This window comes from Neovison vison, chromosome 4 (genome assembly GCF_020171115.1).
Source record: "Neovison vison isolate M4711 chromosome 4, ASM_NN_V1, whole genome shotgun sequence".
NCBI lineage: Eukaryota > Metazoa > Chordata > Mammalia > Carnivora > Mustelidae > Neogale > Neogale vison.
In genome coordinates this window covers 218,008,013-218,030,399 of record NC_058094.1, presented here as the reverse complement: position 1 = coordinate 218,030,399, position 22,387 = coordinate 218,008,013, and the positions used below count along the sequence as shown (strand labels likewise).

Sequence of the window (22,387 nt, the reverse complement as noted above, 5' to 3'; positions counted from 1 at the left end):
GGGTATAGCAGAGTAAGGAGCATACTAACTCACTGTATGAGGTGCTGGGGTTGCAGTCTGTCATCATATAAAACCTTCAGTAATTAGGAAGGTTGAATCATTGGGATTCAATGGGATTGAATTCAATGGGATTCAAAATCATTGGGATTTTCAAGTGTGTCACCTCTATTGGATTATAGGATATAAGCAGATGGGGGACATTTTTTCTTTGTGTTTCTGTCTTCTTTATCAGTGAAAGATCATTTCTGATTCCTAGGTTTCCCTGTAGAGAGTGAAGGTGTTCTCAGGGTAGAGAGTGACAGTCCCACTCTAGGAATCAGGGTCAGTATAATATGTTTATCATCTTCTCACCTGACAGTCATTGATTCAGCCTAAGGGCCAAGGCATTTTAAGAATATTGTTACTAAAGAAATTTCAAGGGGCGCCTGGGTGGCTCAGTGGGTTAAGCCGCTGCCTTCGGCTCAGGTCATGATCTCAGGGTCCTGGGATCGAGTCCCGCATCGGGCTCTCTGCTCAGCAGGGAGCCTGCTTCCCTTCCTCTCTCTGCCTGCCTCTCTGCCTACTTGTGATCTCTATCTATCAAATAAATAAATAAAATTTAAAAAAAAAAGAAATTTCAAGAATGGTCAATTTGTCATGCCATTTCGTTGCCAGACTTTTAATTTTAGTACAATATTTATGCTATAATTTTTAATTTAGCTCTGTCAGAAAATTTACTGAATTTTAAATCAAGACAAAGTTGTGGTCTGTTGTTATACACAAAAGTGTTATATTCTGAAGAAAGATAATAAAAACTAACTTGGGGACAAACCCTCACGATTTTTTTTTCTTAATAATGAAGAGTATGCCTTCCTTATTTAAAAATAAACCTAACTGAAAAAAAGACAGAAGGGTAGATTAAAGCTGAAAAGATGGTGAACATGTATTTATGATTGAAAACAATTCCAGTCAATCAAAGAATAATAGTGAACATGATTTTCTAATGAATAAGAATAATAACAGAAAAGAGGATGCTGGTAATCAGAAAAATACAAACTAGGGGTGCCTGGGTGGGCTCAGTAGTTAAGCATCTGCTTTCAGCTCAGGTTATGATCCCAGGTCCTGGGATCGACCCCCCATCAGCCTCCCTGCTTAGTGGGGAGCCTGCTCCTCCCTCTCCTACTCCCTCTGCTTGTATTCTCTTTCTCGCTGTATATCTATCAAATAAATAATTAAATCTTTTTTAAAAAAGAAAGAAAAATACAAACTAAAAGAAGTACTATTTTTTGCCCATTGGAATTGACAAAATACCTAAATTCTGATGAAATCCCGTGTCAGTAAACATGGGGGGAATTGCTGACTGGCACACACCTGACGCGGCCAGCCATGCTGGGGACACTTAAGAAGTCTCTGTTCAAATGCGAAATCCCTGAGCTATCCCCAGGAATTACCAGGTTTTGTTCTAAAAAAGATATAGTATATAGAAAGAGATGTGTCACAGGAAAATATGTAAAAGTAAACAATTAGAAACATAAATGTCCATCAGAGGACTTGGATAAATAAAATATTGCAGAAAGGAATTACGTATGTATCAGTATCAGCTTTAAAATATAGGGTACCTGGGTGGCTCAGTCATTAAGCATCTGCCTTCAGCTCAGGTCATGGTACCAGGGCTCTGGGATGGAGTCCCGAATTGGGTTCTCCCCCAGTGGGGAGTCCGCTTCTCCCTCTCCCTCTGTGCTTGCTCTCTCTCTCTGTTGCAATCTCTCTCGTTCACTCTCTCTCGTTCTCTCTTAAATAAATAAATAAATAAATAAATAAGATCTTTTTTAAAAATTTAAAAAATATATAGTGTCAAGTGAGAAAAGCAAGCTAAAGCATGAAACCACTTAAAATTTTAAAAACAAAACATAAGTGTACATGTATAATTTTTTTAGGCGCACGCGCATGTGTGTATGCATACAAAAGTATTAATATAGGGGTTAGCAGATACATACTAGATTCGGTAGTAGTTGTCTACAAGAAAGGCGGAAGGGGACAGCTATCAAGGAGAGACGGGCTTTTTAAAAGCTTTACCTGTAACTCTGATTGTTCCTGTCTTTCAATTAAAAAAAGACTCCATGTTGTATTTTACTTTCATAAGGTTTTTTAAGTATAAACTTTGAAGAAAGGCCTATGTGTAAAAATTTTAACAGGATTAATTATGGTGAGAAATATGAGTGATTGCTACAGTGATTGCCTTTGGTACAGTTTTTCTTAATTTTAAAATAGAACTTATTTTAGGGATACATAGTCACGGTAAGAACACTCAGAAAATAGATCTTTACTGGTCAGTCAGTATGTTGTGACCCCACCTCTGCTACATACTAGTAAATTACTTTCTCCCTCTGGTTTTTTGATACCAACTGTGACTTTGGTTTTTTTGTTTTTGTTTTTGTTTTTGTTTTTAAGATTTTTATTTATTTGTCAGAGAGAGAGAGGGAGAGAGAACGAGCACAGGCAGACAGAATGGCAGGCAGAGGCAGAGGGAGAAGCAGGCTCCCCACTGAGTAAGGAGCCCGATGCGGGACTTGATCCCAGGATGCCGGGATCATGACCTGAGCCGAAGGCAGCCGCTTAACCAACTGAGCCACCCAGGCGTCCCTGGTTTTTTTTTTGTTGTTTTGTTTTGTTTTAAGATTTTATTTATTTATTTGACAGAGAGAGAGGGAAGCAGGCTCCCTGCTGAGCAGAGAGCCCGATGCGGGACTCGATCCCAGGACCCTGAGATCATGACCTGAGCGGAAGGCAGCGGCTTAACCCACTGAGCCACCCAGTCGCCCTTTTTTTTTTTATATATATATGTGGTAATGAATTCAGCAAGTACTTAACTATGTGCCAGACATTATATGTCTTTTATGTACACTAACTCATGCAGCCCTCAGCCCTCATCCTCAGCAGGATGTGAGGTACATCCTGTTAATATCCCCATTTACTTACAAAGCAGCTAAGGTTTAGAGAGATCGTGTAACTTGCTCCCGTCGCTTCGGCTCCAGCGTATACTTGTCTACACCTTGCTGCTTCTCTATTTTAGTCAGTCCTTTCAACACCTCAAGTGGGCCCTTAATGTAATACAGCAGCCACACTTCTTTCTTTCTTTCTTTCTTTTCTTTTTTTTTTTTAGATTGTTTGTTCTTCCTCTCTCCTAAATGATGTCCTACCTTCTCTTTCCTCAAACCTTCAACACCTCTCTGCCAAGAACAGTCAGCTGGTGACTTTGCTTGGCTTTTCATTGAGAAAAGCAGCCCCATGTACCACATCTACCCACCCACCTCTATTTATGCTCAGTTTCTGGCTTATTAAAGTAAGAGTGAAAGCCATCCCTTGCATTTAGTGTGCTAGATTCCCATCTTTCCCTTACTCACTAACATCTTTTGAGTAAATCTCCCCTATTCATCTTCAGCTTTTCCTTATCTACTGGATTTTCTCCTATTTGAAAAAATTTTTCTTGGCATGTGTGGTGGCTCAGTCAGAAGTGCGTACAACTCTTGATCTCAGGGTCGTGAGTTCAAGCCTCATGTTGGATGTAGAGATTACTTAAATAAATGAATAAATAAAAACTTTTAAAACATAAAATAAAAGCTTTCTTACATGGCACCTAGGTGGCTCAGTCATTAAGTGTCTGCCTTCAGCTCAGGTCACTATCCCAGGGTCCTAGGATCAAGCCCCACGTTGGGCTCACTGCTCAGTGGGGAGCCTGCTTCTCCCTCTCCCACTCCTCCTGCTTGTATTCCCTCTCTCGCTCTCTCTTCTCTCTGTCAAATAAATAACTAAAATCTTAAAAAAAAAAAATCTCTCTTAAAATGCGCATTTGACTGTTGAATCTAGGCGGTTAGCGTAGGGTGATTATTATACTGTTCTTTTCCATCTTTGTTCTTAAAAAGTTCATAATAAGAAAGTTGTGGAGGCCCCTTCCTTGATTCCAGTTCCCACTCAAGCTATCACCTCATTCTTTTCTTGGAACAGTAAAACTTTTCAGGAGAGTTGTTGATATTTACTCTACAATTTCTCTTCTCCCCTTTTATCTTGGACCCCACTGCAGTCAGGCTTTTACCCCAATACTCCAGCGAAAGACCTCTCAGTAGATCAGTGGTTAGATGCACAGTCCTCCATCTGTTCGTGCTGCGGTTGATCACACCCTTCTCCAGTGAAACCCATCTTTCATCTTTCACTGCTCAGGATCCAGTCTGAATGGCATCTGTACCACCTGGGAGCTTTTAGAAATGCTGAGTTTCAGGTGCCACCCCAGATCTACTGAATTGGAGACTGTATTTTAACAAAAATCCCTAAATGGTTTGTATGCATGTTAAAATTTGAGAAGCACTGCTTTATGATATATTATATTATATTATATATTGTGATATATTCTCTTCTTTCTAGTTACTGCTCCTTTTCAGCTAGCCCTCCCTCAACTCTTCAACCTCTCCAAATACTGGAGCCCTCCAGGAATCTCCGTTCCCTTGGTGATCTCATCCAGTTACATGGCTTGAAATACCATTTAATTACCGTTTGTATGCCAGTCTCCAGCCCCTTCATTTCCTCTGAACTCCAGACTCTCATATCCAACTGTCTCCTCCACATCTCTTGATTATCTAATGGATATCTCAAATTTAGTATGTCTCCTACTGAGGACCTGACCTTTTCCCTCAAGCCTGCCCTTCCTGCATTCCTTTCATCTCAGTAACTGGCAACTCTGTTCTGTCAGAGTTGCTGCTAATGTCTACATTTTGTAGTTATCGTTGACTCCTCTCTTTTTCTCACACCATACAACCAATGTATTATAAACTCCTGTCCTGGGGCCCCTGGGTGGCTCAGTTGGTTAAGCATGTGTCTTCGACTCAGGTCATGATCCTGGAGTCCCAGGATCAAGTCCCACATCGGGCTCCCTGCTTGGCAGGGACTCTGCTTCTCCTGCTGATCTTCTCTTCTCAAGCTCGCTCTCTCTCACTCTCTCTCTCTCAAATAAAAAAATAAAATCTTTTTAAAAAAATAAAATAAACTCCTGTCCACGCTGGTTTTCCCCACCACCCAAGATTTTTTTTTATTTACTTGACAGCACCAGTGAGCAGGGGGAGCAACAGGCAGGGGTAGGAGGAGAAGCAAGCTCCCCGCTAAGAGGCGAGCCTGACATGGTGCTCTATCATGACCTGAGCCGAAGGCAGACACTTAACCAACTGAGCCACCCAGGCACCCCTCACTCCGTTCTGTAAAGTGTATCTGGAATCTTGCAAGTTCTCATCACCGTTTCTGCTATTCACTCTGATGGAAGCCACCATTATCTCTTTCCTGGATTAGTGCTCTGCTTCCTCCCTTACCTGCCTTCAGTTGATTCTCAACACAGCACCCAGAACGGTCTTTTCGGGACTTAGCTCCTCTCCCCTTCCAGTGTCTCACATTTCACTCAGAAAGAAAGTCAAAGTCCTTATAATAGTACTTCCTCAAAGTAACCACCACCACAACCCCCCCGCTTTCTTATTACCTCTCTCAATTCATTTTCTTCTCTTTGCCCTCTTGCCATTACTAGAACATGGGCCCTGCTTTAGGATCTTGCCCTTGCTAGTTCCTTTGCCTGCTATACTCTTGTCCTGTATCAGCATGACTCTTTCCCTCCTCTCCTTCCAGTCTTAATCAAAAGGTCCTTTGAAAAGAGGCCCTCCCTGCCCTAGAATTACAACCCCCTGCAACTCAGCATTTCCCTACTTACAGGATGCTGTATATTCTACTAATACATCTTTTTTCTTTTCTGTCTCTGTACTAAAATGTAAGCACCTTGGGGTGGGAATTTTTTGCTTTAGTTCCAAGATTAGAACAGCTGTTGCTTAGCACACAAGGGCTTTCACTAAACATGTGTTAAAAGAAAGAACTCCTTCAGGCTCATTATTACCTCCATTTCTTGGGTTAGGAATTTGAAGCTAAGAGGGATTTTGTAACGTACCCATGGTCCTATGGCTAGTAAGAGATGTAGTTAGAATTTGAACCCAAGTGTTGAGTGCTCAAAACCCATGCCCTTTCCCCTACAACTCTCTGGTTTTATGTCATTTAAATCTTCTTGGCTGTGGTTTTCCCATCAACATAAGTAGAATTATTGCCGTTTTGCTTGCCTCACAAAGAAACATGAAGGTTATGAAACTTGATGCAAAAATATCCTGAAAACTTTAAAATGCTGTATGTGTACATAAGGGTGGTGGAAATTGTTTTCTTTTAGAACTTTCATAGTTTTTGCTTTTGGTTTTAGGTCTTAAATCCACTTCAGATTGGTTTTTGGGTTTAGTATGAGGTAACAGTTAAAGACTGTTTTCCCCACATGGATATCCCAGCAGTATTTATTGAAATGACTGTCCTTTCCTCCATTGAGCTACCCTGCTCTTATAAGTAAATACACACACACACACACACACACACATATTGTGCTTCTGATTTTGGACTTGTGTATGTTTGAGATGAATTTTTCAAAGAGTAATGTGGTTTTTTTTTAAGGATTTATTTATTTGAGCAAGCAAGTGAGAGCAATGGAGAGAGAGAGAGAGCATGAGAAGGGGGAGAGGCAGAGGGAGAGGGAGAAGCAGACTCCCCACTGAGCAGGGAGCACTGTGTGGGGCTCTATCAAGGACCCCAGCTGGGATCATGACCCAGGCCAAAAAGGCCAGTGCCTAACTGACTGAGCCACCCAGGCACCCAACATGGTTTTTTGTATTGCATGTTTATAATGGATTCTCTTTTATGTTTTTTTAGACCAGTGTTCTACTTTAGAAGGTCTGATTTTCCAAAGGGAGATTATACCCTCTCTAATGTAGGTCCCAGCTAGGAAACAAATAAAACATAGAAACATCATGTTCATGAGTTAGGAAAATTAATACCATTAAGATCCTTCCCGAATTGATCTGTAGACTCGTTGTAATTCCAATCAAAATCTAAGCAGGCTTTTTTGTAGGAATTGACCAGTTGATCATAAAATATATAAGGAAATGCAATGGCTAGAATAGTCGAAACAATTTTGAAAAAGTTGAAGGACATTTTATGTTAGATTTCAAAAGTTTGTATAAAGCCACTGTAATCAAGACCATGTGATACTGGCATAAGAATAAACATATAAATCAAAAAACAGAATAGAAAGCCTAAAAATATATCCATAGGTCTATGGTCAGTTGTTTTGGGGGGAAAAGAGGAGTTAGTTGATTTTTTTTTTTTTTTACAAGGCACTAAGGCACAATTCATGTGGAAAAGACAATCCTTTCAACAAATATTACTGGAACAACTGGACATCCATATAGAATAAATGAATAAATCACTTCCCCTTACTGGACATAAGACATTAATATTTTGAGATGGATCAAAGACTAAAAGCTGAAAATGTGAAACTTCTAAAAGAATCATAGGAGAAAGTCTTTGTAGCCTAAAGAAGGTCAAAGATTTCTTAAGACACAAAAAGTAAGGATCATATGAGAAAAAATTAATAAATGGGATTTAATCAAAATTTGAAACTTGCCTTTTGAAAGACAGACACTGTTTAAAAAAAAATGAAAAGATGAGCTACAAATTTGAAGAAAATGTTTGCAAGATACATTATCTAATTAAAACACTTGTATCTGAACCATATAAGAACTCTTACAACTCAGTAATAAGAAAAACTGCCTAACAAGAAAATGGACAGAAGATTGGGGTTCTTTATTAAAAAGGCATAAGAATGGCAAATGAGCACATGTAAAGATGTTCACTATGATTAGACATTAGGTAAGGGCAAATTAACACTATAAGACACTGCTACACACCCACTAGAATGCTTATAATCAAAAGCAGCTATACCCAGTATTGGCAAGGATACAGAGCAACCAGAATTCTTGCACATTCTTGGTAAGGATCTTAAATGGGAAAGCCACTTGGCAGTGTCTTTTAAAGTTAAAATTGCCACATGAGCCATTCTAATCTTACTTATTTACCCAAAAGTGAAAACATAAGTCAACAACAGAGACTTGTACTTGAATGTTTGTAGTATCTTACTCAAAATTGTCAAAAAATGAGGAACAACCCAAATGTCCAACAGGTCCGTGGTTAAGTTGTGGGATATCCATACCCTGTAATGCCTCATGCGGCCGGTGTGCGGATCTTCGAATCCTTATGCTGATCCGAAGAAGCCATGGATTTTGTTTATATGAAGTTCTAGAAAAGACAAAACTAATCTCTAGTAACAGAAATCACTATTAGTGGTTTGCCTGAACTGAGGAGCATTTCATTGCAGAAGTTCATGAAAGTCTGGGGGGTGATGGATATTCTTCATGTTGATTGTGGCTGGTCATTATACAAGTGCATACAGTCGTCAAAACTCAAACTCTGCATAAAATTGGATGCATTTTGTGTTGTATACAAGTTGTACCTCAAACCTGGTTTTGTTTTTTTTTGTTTTTTTTTAAGTAAAAGAAACTGAAAACTCTAAAAACAGAATTTAGGCCACTTTGGATCACAGCTAGAAAAATGTGTGAACTTCACTTCTTAGGGACTTTAACTGTTCTAAATGATTATTGACTACAGAGGAGTAGCAGAACATCATTCCCTGCAATCTTGCTCACTTTCCACGTTGTGATTATGAGGGGAGTTAGAGGGCATCAAAGTAGGAGGGAGACAGTGATTGAAACAGCTTGGATCAGATATCTTGTCTCCACCATCATGCATCCCAGTGCAGTCGGCTGCTGAGTTCTCCGTAACTGGCTGAGGAGAGAGCGAGCTTGCTATGTGAAGTCTGATGCACTTTTTGAAACCGTGTAGTATTAGTGAAAGAGGACTGAAATGCTAATGTTTTGTGGACCAGTTCTTCGGTTGAAAATAACAGTCAACGTAAGTGAGAGACACTTGGCCGTTGTAAATAGATTGATAAAGCAGGCAAATACTATGGCACATGTAGCCATAGTATTTGCATTATAGCAAGGTTTTTGAGTGTTATTTATTTCTCATGATACTGTTGCGCATATGATCAAGAGGTGCAACATGCGTGGAGAATTCAACTAGATTCAAAACTGTGTAATGATCATACCTGAAACTGCTAAGCTAGAAGGAGATTTTCGTTTCATTTCTTTCTTGACTGTGACTAGCACATTTACAGAGAACTTAGTTGAGGGCTTCATTAACACACTGGTCTTGTAAAACTTATTTTTTAGTGAGAACTAAAATTTTAATAAGCTGGAATTATAGGCCACGTCTACAGAACACAACATCCAGTTCCAAAAAAGAGAGAGATACATACCAATCTAGGATGGGGAAACTGTTTTGTAGGAGCAGGGCAGGAACAACAGCTCTGTAGGGTTGTAACTGAATGTAATTTTAATAGGAGTCAGTACAGTGACTTTGGCTGCCATAATAATCACAATAATGGCTGATAAAATGTTTTTAACCCACCGTAAGGAAGGTGAAGGTGAATCTGATTTTTGTTTTGTTTTTAGATTCTACATATAAGTGTGATCCCGTGGTATTTGTATTTCTCTGACTTATTTGATGATGCGTAATGTTCTCGGGGTCCATACATGTTATTGCCAATAGTAGGATATCCTTTTTTGTGGCCGCCTAATATTTGTGTGTGCGAGTGTCATTTTCTTTATTCATTCGTGGGCACTACTGTTCTGAGTAATACTGCAGTAAACATGAGGATGCAGATGTCTCTTTAAGATCCTGATTTAAGTTCTTTTGGATATATATCCAGAAGTGGGATTGCTGGATCATATGATAATCCTGTTTTTAAGTTTTTTGAGGAACTTACACATTGTTTTCCATAGTGGCTGCACCACTTGTGTTCTCTTCATCAGTGCACAGGAGTTCCTGTTTTTCTACATTCTTGCCACCGCTTGCTATTTCTTGTCTTTTTGGTAATAGCCATGCTAACAGGTGTGGGGCGATATCTCGTTGTGGTTTTGGTTTGCATTACTCCGATACATAGAGATGCTGGACACCTTTTGGCCATCCACATGTGTTCTTTGGGAAAATGTCTGTGTTTTAATCAGATTGTTTGGGTGTTTTACTCGTGAGTTGTATATGTTCTTTGTATTTTGGGGATATGTCCTTATTAGATATATGATTTGCAAATATTTTCTCCATTTGGTAGGTTGCCTTTTCATTTTGTTGGTAGTTTGTGTCCTTTGCTGTGCAAAAGCTTTTTAAGTTCTGTGTAGTCCCACTTATTTCTGCTTTTGTTGCCATTGCTTTTGGTATCAAATGCAAAAAAATGACTACCAAAACCATTGTCAAAGAGCTTGCTAGCTGTGTTATTTTCCTAGGAGTTTCCTAGTTTCAGGTTTTACATTCAAGGAGAAAATGAAGATGAGAGTCACTCTAGTTTATGTTCATCAGATCAAATCTTAGAGTATTGTATTTACTCTTGGGGCATCTTATTAAGCTATAAAAAGAGTGTTAGAAAACTGACTCTTGGATAATAAATTAAAAGAAGTAGAAAGAACAAATTTTACTAGATGATTGCCCAGCTTTCAGATTATATGATTCTGTATGTGGATACTTCTTTTTTCAAGGAAAGAAACTCCTAAGAAAAGCCTTTCGAAAGGATATGATACTCATTTGGTTTATAGAATGCTTTTTCTTTCCTGCTGCTTTTATAAACCTGTAAGTTTCTCTTTAACATCTTAGAAAAGTTAAGAAGGGCCTCCAGTTTAATTCCCCTAAATAATAGATACACTTCTGTGTCATCTGTAGTAAAGTTAATTTCTTCTTGTTCCCTTCCCTACCCTCAGCCAGTTATTTTTCCTTTGTCAGCTTTCATTATAACTGATTGGTGCTTAGAAAATGATGTTTTAGGGGCGCCTGGGTGGCTTAGTGGGTTAAAGCCTCTGCCTTTGGCTCAGGTTATGATCTCAGGGTCCTGGGATCGAGCCCCACATTGGGCTCTCTGCTCAGCAGGGAGCCTGCTTCCCCCTCTCTCTATGCCTGCCTCTCTGCCTACTTGTGACCTCTGTCAAATAAATAAATAAAATCTTTTAAAAAGGAAAATGATGTTTTAGTGTCAGCCTTTGTAGAATTATATAGGGTAGTAATTACGCTGGAACATTATATTATGTTCAGATATGGGGTATGATACTCAGTCCATTTTCCCATCTAGGGAATTTAAGTACCTTTTCTTTCGAACCATCCATTATATAGATCTGGATTTCTGCTTTTTCACTGCTTTTCTTGCAGAGGTGTTAGAAAAAGAGAATAAGTGAAATAAAAGAAAAGTAGTTTTTAAACAATAAAGGATTACACAAGAATAAGGTGGCGCTGTTTCAAGTTACAGCTATATACAACTTTAGTCTGTAATAGATTTATGCTGTCCAGCTTCTACTAAGGTTATATCACTAGCTCAGTAATCATATCTTGCTAATTATCTAGTATTTTCCTGGTCAGAAAATTTTTCTCCTCTACCCTCTAGTTAATTGCTACCTACCTTACTCTTGCTATATATCTTTGTATCAGATTTGCTGAAAAGATTGACACCATCAAGAACACCTTTATCTTCCCTTATAACTTCATCATGCCTCCACATATTCATATCTACCACCCATTTGTTGCTGTTTTCAATTTCATAGGAGACAGAATCTCTATTCAAAGACCAACACCTGTTCCATGCACTAAAGACCAGATCTCTGACCAAAGCACTGAGCTCCACCCCTGAATACCGTGACCACTTGTTCCCCTTTCTTTCTAATGGAGATCAGGACAAGGTCTCCCCATCCTGAAAAAGTTTGTGATTGAGGCCCCTGTTTCTCCGTCTGTACCATTCTGTGTCACTGCAGAACTTTTTAAGCAAATGAAACCTATAACTGATACCATATTTTCTTCCAACTTCAGAGAGACCATGTGATGTAGTATGGGACAAGACTGGGCTTAAGAAGTCATAACAACGGGGCGCCTGGGTGGCTCAGTGGGTTAAGCCGCTGCCTTCGGCTCAGGTCATGATCTCGGGGTCCTGGGATCGAGTTCCGCATCGGGCTCTCTGCTCAGCAGGGAGCCTGCTTCCTCCTCCTTCTCTCTCTACCTGCCTCTCTGCCTACTTGTAATCTCTCTCTGTCAAATAAATAAATAAAATCTTTAAAAAAAAAAAAAAGAAGTCATGACAACGGTGGTAAATGCTGTGGAGGACATAAACAGTGATGAAGGAGAGTAATTGGAGGAGAAGGGGTTCCTTTGTATCAATAGTCATTTGAAATAAAAATTTTATCTGAGAAGAAAGTTTTAAAACCTTGATCTTTGGGAAAATGGGAACTTTACATGAAGATGAGAAAGCATAAATAAAGCTTAATTATTATGGTTCTTCAATTTTTAAGTGTTCATTACATAATTTTGATTATATACCATTTGAACTTTAAAGTGTCATTTTAAAGCAAAATATATTTCTTAATGGTCATTGTCAAATTTTAGATGTCTCATATATCTGCCCTTTCCAGTATTAAATGAAGTAAAATTAGTTTGACTAGGATATTATATGCATTTCATTGTAGTTGATTCAACAGACATGTTGAATACTTACCACTTGCCAGGCACTGTGCTAGGTGGAGATTAAACAAAAAACTAGGCACAGCTCTTACCCTCAGTAAACTCAACTAAAGCAGTTTTTACGGATAACAGATAATTTAAACTTATCATTGACTTTAAGATAAATCACTCTGGACATTATGTAATGTAGCAGGTTTGCTCCTCACTATTTCTGTATGCTTGTTTTGAAAATTTATGTTACTCTGCATTATTTAATTTTCTCTTATTCTACTCTATTTTTAGACTAATTAACAACAGAGTTATTTACTGTGGCCATTAGTAACTAATTGTAAGACTAATTGAATGATTACCATGTGTGGTAAAGCTCCTCCATGTTTTTAAGAAGTTATTTTAAGAATGTATAATTACTACCTTTAAAATTACCAATCAAATTTTCATATTCTAGTGGAGTCTATGTTCTGAGAAGAAAATGAACCATAGAGGGGAAAAATACATGAATCAAGCTGATTAAAAATTATGATATAACTCAACAGTGAAAGATTACTTTCAGTTGAGTTGGTCATGACAAAGCTTCGTTCAGGAGTTAGAATGTGTGTTCAGGGATGCCTGGGTGGCGCAGTTGGTTGGACGACTGCCTTCGGCTCAGGGCGTGATCCTGGAGTCCCGGGATCGAGTCCCACATCAGGCTCCCAGCTCCATGGGGAGTCTGCTTTGCTCTCTGACCTTCTCCTCGCTCATGCTTTCTCTCACTGTCTCTCTCAAATAAATAAATAAAATCTTTAAAAAAAAAAAAAAAGAATGTGTGTTCAGTCGTTAAGGATAGATATGAATAGGTGGGGGATAGAATGAAAGCTGATTTGCGGTTGGGTTTGGGAGGGGAGCATTGATCGCAGAGGTGAGATTAAATATCAAGGTATATTTAAAGAACATGGATAAATAGGCTTGACTGGAGTGAAAGGTTTGTATTGGTAAATAGTAAAAGATAAAGCAAAGTCTTTTAATAGAGTACAAGATTTGGGCTGTACCATAATAGTAATATGTTCCTATAATCCTAAATTCACTTATAGTTTAAGATTTCTTATGTAAAGGGGTTATCACAATGTACAGTTTGCAATTGTGTCATGATTTTGATTAAGTCTTTATTTACACCCCTAAATATGTTCTATAGATTTTGAGGCCAGAGTCTTTACCCCTACTCAGGTTAAAATGATGTTTTGTTTTTCAGTTACTTACACGCCAAGTCAATCATCCACAGAGACCTCAAGAGTAATAGTATCCTTCCTGAAATTTGTCTGCGAAGTTTGAAAGCATCCTGACTTTTTCTTCTGCATTTTGTCTTCACATTATGTAAAAACAGTTTTCATGCTAAGTTCAATATAATGTAAAGGGAATTAATGAGCGGGTTTGCATGACAGCATAGTAAAGCAGGGTACTACAACATGCTTTTGGTTTCTGAACATGGGAGCATTACCAAAAATTCTGCCAAGTCTTTCTAATAGTCGGACTCTTAGGATTGTGTGCTTACATTCCGTCAGCACCAACTCGTTTCTTTCAGTGCTCTGATGCTGCTCTGCGGTAGTTGAGATGTACCTGAAGGTTCTTACCTACAATGAGGTGAGAAAACCATAATGTTTCTTCTTCTTCCATAAACCCAGATCAAGACCCTGTCTGCCAGCTGACTTCATTCCAGTGAAGAACCTTTGTAGCTTTCCCAGCAGTGCCAAAAACGTATCTGGGTCTGTGCTACTAAAATCTAGTGGGAAAGTTTCAGGGTTTCCCATAAATGTAGGTAGGAAAGCATCTCACATCATCCTACCACATTTCTAGCCCTAAAAATCTTAAAAGCAGGTCACCTAGGCCAAATAGAACCGTATTTTTAAAAACGTATTCATTAACTTTAGAAGGAAATATGAAGTACTGTACTTTTTAAAGGAGTATCAGTTTTAGCAAAAAAAAAGAAAATCATATTACAGCATTCTAGAAATTAGATCACTTACCTAAAATTTTTATAATGCTTGCTTTGCTAGGAAAATGAGATCTATTGTTTTCCTTTACTTACTACCCCTCAGATATTTTTCTTCATGAAGACCTCACAGTAAAAATAGGTGATTTTGGTCTAGCCACAGTGAAATCTCGATGGAGTGGGTCCCATCAGTTTGAACAGTTGTCTGGATCCATTTTGTGGATGGTAAGAATTGAGGCTATTTCTCCAATAATTAAATTTTGGACCCTGAGATGCTGCTGAGTTACTAGAAGATCTTTGAAGATTTCAACTGTAGTATTTTCATAATTCCCAATATTCACAAAAATCAATGTTGATCTTACTTTTTATGTAAATATATTTTAATTTTTTCTTTATCTTTAAAAATATTATGAAACCAATTTCATTATATTTCAAACAAGAAAATATGTATTTTATAAACACTGTTTAAATTTTATCCAGAATTGTCTCCATAAAATATTTTATGTTCAAAATGTTCTATGTACTGTTTCCAAAATTAAAAAAAAGTGTGCAATTTCAGCAGGTATGATCTGCAGCAATTATTAAGGTTTTTACTAAGAGAACTACTCCTTTTGAGAGGTGGTTTCACAATCTTATTTAAGCCTCAATTGGAAAGTTACTTCCTTTAGACTAGAAAGAACCTATAATTATGGGGCAGCTGGGAGAGGAAAGACCAAAAAAAAAAAAAAATTTAGCACTGTCAGCCATGTACTGCCCTGCATAGCTCTTTCTTTTTCTTTATTCCTGTTTCTGCTGTGTGGAAAAGAAGGGAATGAAGACGTCTGTGCAATTACTTTCAGCAGGCTGTGAAAAGGGCAGGTATAGGAATCACCCTCTAAGACAGCAGTTCTCAAAAGGGGCCCTAAGACCCTTTTGGAGGTCCCCAAGGTGATCTCTGTGTGAGACCAGAGGTTTCTTCATATTCTTCAACTAGAATGACGTATCACAACAGATGGAATGCAGAAGCAGATACGTGACCACAATTGGCTGCTGTTAAACCAGTCAAAGAGAATTGCAGTAGTATTGTTCTCTCTGAACTTTTTTTAGTTTTGAAAACATACTTTTCATTAAAAATGGGTGATGTGTGTTAACATCTAATGGTTGTTGCTTTATTATTTATGAAATTACTAAATATTTTAACAGTTTCCCACTTAAGTTTAAATATGTTAAATACCCATAGATATCATCCACATAAAAAGTTCCTTAGGATCCTCAGTAATTTTCAAGACTAAAAGAATAAAGGAGAATTGAGAATTGCTGCGCTTAGTTAAATATAGAATGTCCCCCAAAGCTGAAACTTTAAATGATTGAATCTGGAAACAGGGAAGCTGCAAGGGCTCTTGAAGCCACGTTTGCATAAATTCCCTGAATCTGTAGCAGTCTCCAAGAGGGGAATTGCAAGGTAGACATCTGAATTAGTCAAGTAAGCATCGGGTTAAATTCAGCTATGATTTCTTGTAATAATAAATGGAGTGTAATGCCCAGTGCTTATCACATTATGTGCCCTCCTTAATGCCCATCACCCAGCTTGATGAATCATTGAACAGTATATCAAAAGCCAACAATGTTCTATACCTTGGCTAATTGAATTTAAATTAAAAAAAAAACTTAACTGGAGTGAAGGCAAGTAACAAGGTGGAAGAGGTACATTTGACTTAAAGTTAGGAGATCTGTACTCTAGTGCTCTGTTTGACTCTCAACCTGTGCATTTCTTAACCTCCTCCACGTCTCTCCATCTTTAATGTTGGTTGGACTAGTGGATTTTTAATGCCTTTTTTGTTTCTAAGATTCAGTAATTAGAACTAGCTAGATGTGTTTCTTTAATAAATTTTAATTGTTTTAGTAAATCATTTTATAAACAAGAGGCTAATTAATCATTGTAGTCTGGATCTCATGCACCTTTAAGGCACACATCTTGTTACAAGATAGCAGTGTATCACAGGAAGGGCCAGACTGGCAAAGTTTAAGTACTGAAATTATAAAATCTAAAATTAAGAAACAATTGATACATGTTTTAAAGTGTGTTTATTTTAACTAGTGTGGGAGAGAGGTTCAGTTAAGTCTCCAGATTTGTCCTTTTTCAAAAACCTTAGTTTATATAGTTAGCAGGTTATTATATATAAAGTTGTGTATTTTCTTCTGATTTCTATTTTGTGGATACCTAGGTCAATTGGTTCATCCTTTATTCAAGCAAGCTGAGCTTTAATACAAGAGATTAACCAGTAGTACACGTAACTGTTGGGTTGTACACTCAACTTTTGGGTTGATAGTGCCTTCAAAACCAAATATGGAGCATCCGTAGACTAGTAAAGAGCGGTTTGGTCAGAACTAAGGTTATGTAATCATCTGAATTCTTCTCAACCTTTTTTATTTACCTTAGAGGGGAAAGAAATCTTTATGAAAATTTTGACAAATTAAATCACTAAATTAATTGAGGATCAGTCATGCATTTCTTATAAATAGATGACATGCAACTTTTCATCAAGCCATCTACCAACAACAGTAGAGGTAAAACTAAATTTTAAAAAACCCATTTAGTTCTTTTTATTTATTAAATTTCATTTATTACTCTGTTCCTCTCAAAACTGTGTTCTGGCTTTTAAAATTATGCCTGTATCATAACCAGCCTCTCAGTATTCTAACTTGTTCATCACATCACAGCTGTATGTGGTTTATTTTTTACCTTATTATTAAAAGCAGTCAGCAATAAAATGTTTGACGAAAGTAGACAGTCTTCTCCTTCACCCCCTCCCCCGTTCTTCATCAGGATCTCCCACACATCTTCTGTCAGTGGTTCTCAACCTCAGTTGGACATTAAAATCATCTGGGAGCTATAAAAATCAGCAGTGCTTGGATCCCAACAAGAGATGTAATGTTGTTACGTTATTGGGCTGGAATGTAGTCTGGACACTGAGAGGTTAAAGAGCACGCAGGTGATGGTGATTTGCAGGTGAGGCTGAGCGCCATTGCCTGCCTCATGAGATGGTCTGACCAGTGACCAGGAATCTTGTCCCATGTCCTCCAGCCATTTATGCAGTTAATTCAGGCTTAAGTATCAGGGCTTTCCCAGAGCTTTCACTTACACTCTGCAATTTCGCTAGTGAAACAGTTCTTCCAAATGGAACAGTACGGAAGATGCAAGGTGAAAGAACTCTTTTAAGTTTATATTTAGCCAACCATTTATTGTAGTTCATGAACCCAGGCAATAAGAAATTAAGCAGTAGAGTACAGTGAGTCAAATGTGCAAGAAATGTAGCAAATATGGTTTGATCTTTATCTTTGCCCAAGAAGCAAGAGGCCAGGATCTTTATACCAACTTCTAAATCGACCTCCTGCCTCTTGCTTTTGTTAATAAAGCATTCGTGTTGATAATGCTTTTGGAAGGAGGAAAGAGGTTTGAGTTTGTCAGTCTTGAAGGTGCCCTGAGACGAGAACCATTGTACCAATGGGAAAACTTAAATTCTAAGGCCGGCAGCATAGTGGTAGTGCTACTCCCAAACCCATTAGGACCACAGTTCGGTATTTCTTTACTGAATCAGGAATGGGAAACAGGAACTGATTCTTGACGGGGCTAGTCCTGGGACAGATTCAGATAGCAATTTTTGTGCAGTATTTTGCACAATGTTTTGTGACAGTGTTTTGTGCAGAAGGAGGATGGCCAATAAAATTATAAAGTCTTAGTAATTCATATGGAATCCCAGGTAATACTGCCTCTTGCAGAGCTCACTGAGCATCTTTTTTCTTAATCATTTTTATTTCTTTGCCCATTAATAAGAGAATGGGCTGCATATTAGATGGATTATCTAATGACAAAAGCATTGTTCTGGGAATTGCAATGATTTGCTTTTCAGTCTTTTTAGTTGAAGAATAAACAAGAATATTTTTCTTCTTGTGTTCTAACAGGCACCAGAAGTGATCCGAATGCAAGATAAAAACCCATATAGCTTTCAGTCAGATGTCTATGCATTTGGGATTGTTCTATATGAATTGATGACCGGACAGTTACCTTATTCAAACATCAACAACAGGGACCAGGTAAACATTTACGGTCTCTTGGGGTTTATTTTCCTGTTTGTATAAAGACTGCACTTTGTTTTAGAAGTGTTGAGTCCTGAGTGGACGTGAAGGATGGTTATCTTGATCTTTGTTGCAGTTGTGGAAACCTTTGGTGGACTGTGGGCAGTGACAGCATGTAAGGCCTTCCTTGAAATGTCAGTGCCGAGTGTGGTCACAGAGTGCAGCTCCTGATGTTCTGACTAGAAACTAGAGCTGCCACCGTGGAGATCGCTCACATCTCTTGACCACACAAACCAGAAGGAAGGGCTCTGCTACGGCGGCGTCTGGGCTTTGCGCCTTCTGTTGTTGGTCGTGCTGAGCAGGCACTCGGCTGTGTGCTTCTTTGTAGCCAGTTCTTTTGAAATTAGTGAGGTTTCTCCTCTTTTGAAAGACTAATGTATCATACTTTCATTTTTCTATAATGAGGATTCTAATAGGAGGGAATTATTTTTACTTCTTTCTTCCTAAGTTCCTGTTCTCTGTCCTTCCCCAAAGTCCCAAACAGAACCTCATACAGCTCTTTTCCTTTTCCATCCCCTCTACATTCGATTCACCAGGACTTTACCACTGACCAAGAAAAAGGAATTGTCTTTACTGATGTTTTTACATTGTACACATTAGGATTTAAAAAGTGTGTGTGTGTGTGTGTGTGCACGCGCGCGCGTGCACATGTATAGAGAGATTGAAGCAATTCCACTGTTAATATATTAGAAAACGATGATTAACGATATAAGCTGTGGTTAAATAATATTTATATTTTATGCTGTGGGTTGCTTCAGAGTTACGTGGGTAATTTGTTTAAAAATAGAGATACTGGGGTGCCTAGGTGGATCAGTCTGTTAAACATCTTACCGTTGATTTTGGCTCAGGTCATGATCTCAGGATCACGAGATGGAGCCCCACACAGGGCTCCACACTGAGCATGGAATCTGCTTGGGATTCTCTCTCTCCCTTTCCATTTGTCCCCCTCTCCTCCCGCCACCATCATCCGCCTTCCAAGGGCTTGTTCACGTGCATGTGCGCTCTCTCTCTTTCTCTCCCTCTTTCAGAAGAAAAATAAAAATGGAGATACTGGAGCAGATTCTAATTCCATGGAGTAGAGTCAGAGTACTTACATTTTTAAAAAGTTTCCCAGGTGATTTTGATATATACCAAAGTTGAGAATCACCAATTCAAAAAAATTTTTTTAAAAAGTGAATTTTTAAAAATATTTTAGTTATTTGACAGAGAGAGAGCAAGCACAAGCAAGGGGAGCAGTAGGGAGAGGAAGAAGGAGAAAGCAGGCTCCTCACCAGCAGGGAGCCCAGTGTGGGGCTTGATCCCAGGACCCTGGGATTATGACTTGGGCCGAAGGCAGACACTTAACCAGCTGAGCCGCCCAGGCACCCCAAAAGTGTGAATGTTTTATGTGTTTTGTCATAACCTCCTAATCTAATGAAATGATGGTTTTTAATGTATAAATATGTTACTTCATTTAAGTAGTGTATGTATTTTGGTTATCAGCTCAACTCTCTTATCTTTTTGGTAATAGCTCTGAGTCTCTTCCTTAATGAAGAACTTCAATTACCGTGTAGTTTCAGAGAAGTAATCTCAGTTGTCACGTACTTTGTATGTATTTACTGAATCACCCTATGGCCTCTTACCCCAGGGGTCCTGATTTTATAGTTCAGGAATTTTTAAATTTTTTTTTAAAGATTTTATTTATTTATTTGACAGAGAAAGCAAGAGAGGGAACACAAGTAGGGGGAGTGGGAGAGAGAGAAGCAGGCTTCCGGTTGAGCAAGGAGCCCGACGTGGGGCTTGATGCCAGGACTCTGGGATTATGACCTGAACTGAAAGAGACACTTAACGACTGAGCCACCCAGGCACCTCTCAAGAATTTTTTTTAAATGACTGTGTTCCGGGGCACCTGGGTGGCTCATTCGGTTAAGCATCTGACTTTGGCTCAGGTTATGATTCCAGGGTCCTGGAATCAAGCCCAGTGTTCTAGCTCAGAGGGGAGCCTGCTTCTCCCCGTCCTCCCAGCTCTCTGTCACTATCTCTGTCTCTCTCTCTCAAATAAATGAATAAAATCTTAAAAAATAATAATAAACAAATAACTGTGTTTCTACCCAAGTCAGCACAAAGCTAATTGTTTAGTTTCTGTTTGGTCTTTCTGACCACTACATAGCTTTAGAATGTTGTATCCTACTTTATAATGTGGAATCCTACTTTTGAGTGTTAAAAAAAAATCTGTGATCTGGTTCCTAATTACCTGGTATCTTAAACCTACATGAAACTTAGATTCAAGATAGACCAAACTGCTAGCTAAGGAATATAATGGAAACTTTGCGCCTATTGGACTTGTGACATCCTAGGTAACTGAGATGATTAATTTGATGACGGCAGTCTGAATAGCAAGGTTGTTTCTTTTTTTTTTTTTAATTCATTATTATTTTTTTTAAGATTGTATTTATTTATTTGACAGACAGAGCTTATAAGTAGGGAGAGAGCCTGGCAGAGAGAGAGAGAGGGAAGCAGGCTCCCTGCTGAAGAGAGAGACTGATGTGGGGCTCGATCCCAGGACCCTGGGATCATGACCTGAGCCGAAGGCAGAGGCTTTAACCCACTGAGCCACCCAGGCATCCCAGCAAGTTTGTTTCTAATTTGCAAGTTTCCTGTGCTCTGCCTTTTATAGTCTCATTAACTCAACCATATAACATCATACCCTGTGCCATGTTTACTTTTCTTTTGCATATTACTTTTTTTTTTTTAAGATTTATTTATTTATTTTTAGAGAGCGTGAACAGGAGAGGGGGAGCAGAGGGGGAGGAAGAGAGAGACTCAAGCAGACTCCCTGTTCACCACAGAGCCTGATTCGGGGCTCAATCCCATGACCGTGAGATCGTGCCCTGAGCCGAAATAAAGTTAGACACTTAACCGACTGAGCCACCCAGGCACCCTGCATATTACTTTTCTATAGGAATCTAGGGAATTCTAGTTTAGTTTTAGTTGATTTATTATAGAGACTATAAATAAAATTTTATGAATCTAAGATCTGGATGAAATCCAGTGAATACGTTTGTTTTAATGAAATAAAATTATATTATGGAAACAGATATTATTATTTCCAAAGTGTGGATAAAAGCATCCTGGAGTTCTATGCTCATTCATGTCTTGGCATTTTAAGTGCTTTTGTCTTCCATGGGAATATGATAAATAATGTGGCAAGGGCTTACTCTCCATGAGAAAAGTGAGTGAGTGTCCAACAGAAGGGTAAGACCTTTACTAGTTAATTCTTTCTGATAATATAGGCAGAGCGTTCTGGAATTTGCCAGTCTGAAGCCACGTTGGGTGTTTGATGAAGAAAAAAGAGGTAGCGGAATGGTACACTCTCCCATCACCCCCAGTCGACCTCATTCCTTCTTCGTCTGCTTTCCATGGAACTTCCTCTTGGCAGTCAGTAACTCTTCAGTGAAGTAATCCCAAGCTTTGCTCCATCTATTCCTCTTGATTTGTTTCTTCTCTTTCTTTTACTATGATCTCTGTGGCTCTCAGATTGGACTTCTTTGTGAAAATTGAGGAATATTCTTTTTCATAGGAGATAGGACAACTGTGTCTTTACTGTGCACTGTAGGAGCCATTCCTGTACACGCTCCCCCCACCATAGTCTGAGATGGCAGCTTTTCCCAGCAAATTTAAAGCAGGACTCTGATTAAGCAGCTCGATATAAAGAATGACCTTGGACTACTCATGACCTGCATGACCTGGTCACTTTACCTCTTCTGGTGTCTTTTTTTTTTTTTTCCCCAATAAAAATAAGAAATTCAACTAAAGAATTCCTTATCATTATAAAAATCAGATTCT

General features: G+C 38.6%; 1 protein-coding gene across 2 annotated transcripts in view; it reads left to right on the top strand.

Moving 5' to 3' along the window:
* The window catches only part of BRAF (B-Raf proto-oncogene, serine/threonine kinase), a 179,541-nt gene that overhangs the window by 143,013 nt on the left and 14,141 nt on the right, over nt 1-22,387 (top strand). For both annotated transcript variants that reach the window (XM_044246722.1, XM_044246723.1), the window contains 3 exons: nt 13,709-13,755; nt 14,553-14,671; nt 18,389-18,520. In XM_044246722.1, coding sequence (XP_044102657.1) covers nt 13,709-13,755; nt 14,553-14,671; nt 18,389-18,520 — 298 coding nt within the window. The remainder of the gene's footprint in view (nt 1-13,708; nt 13,756-14,552; nt 14,672-18,388; nt 18,521-22,387) is intronic.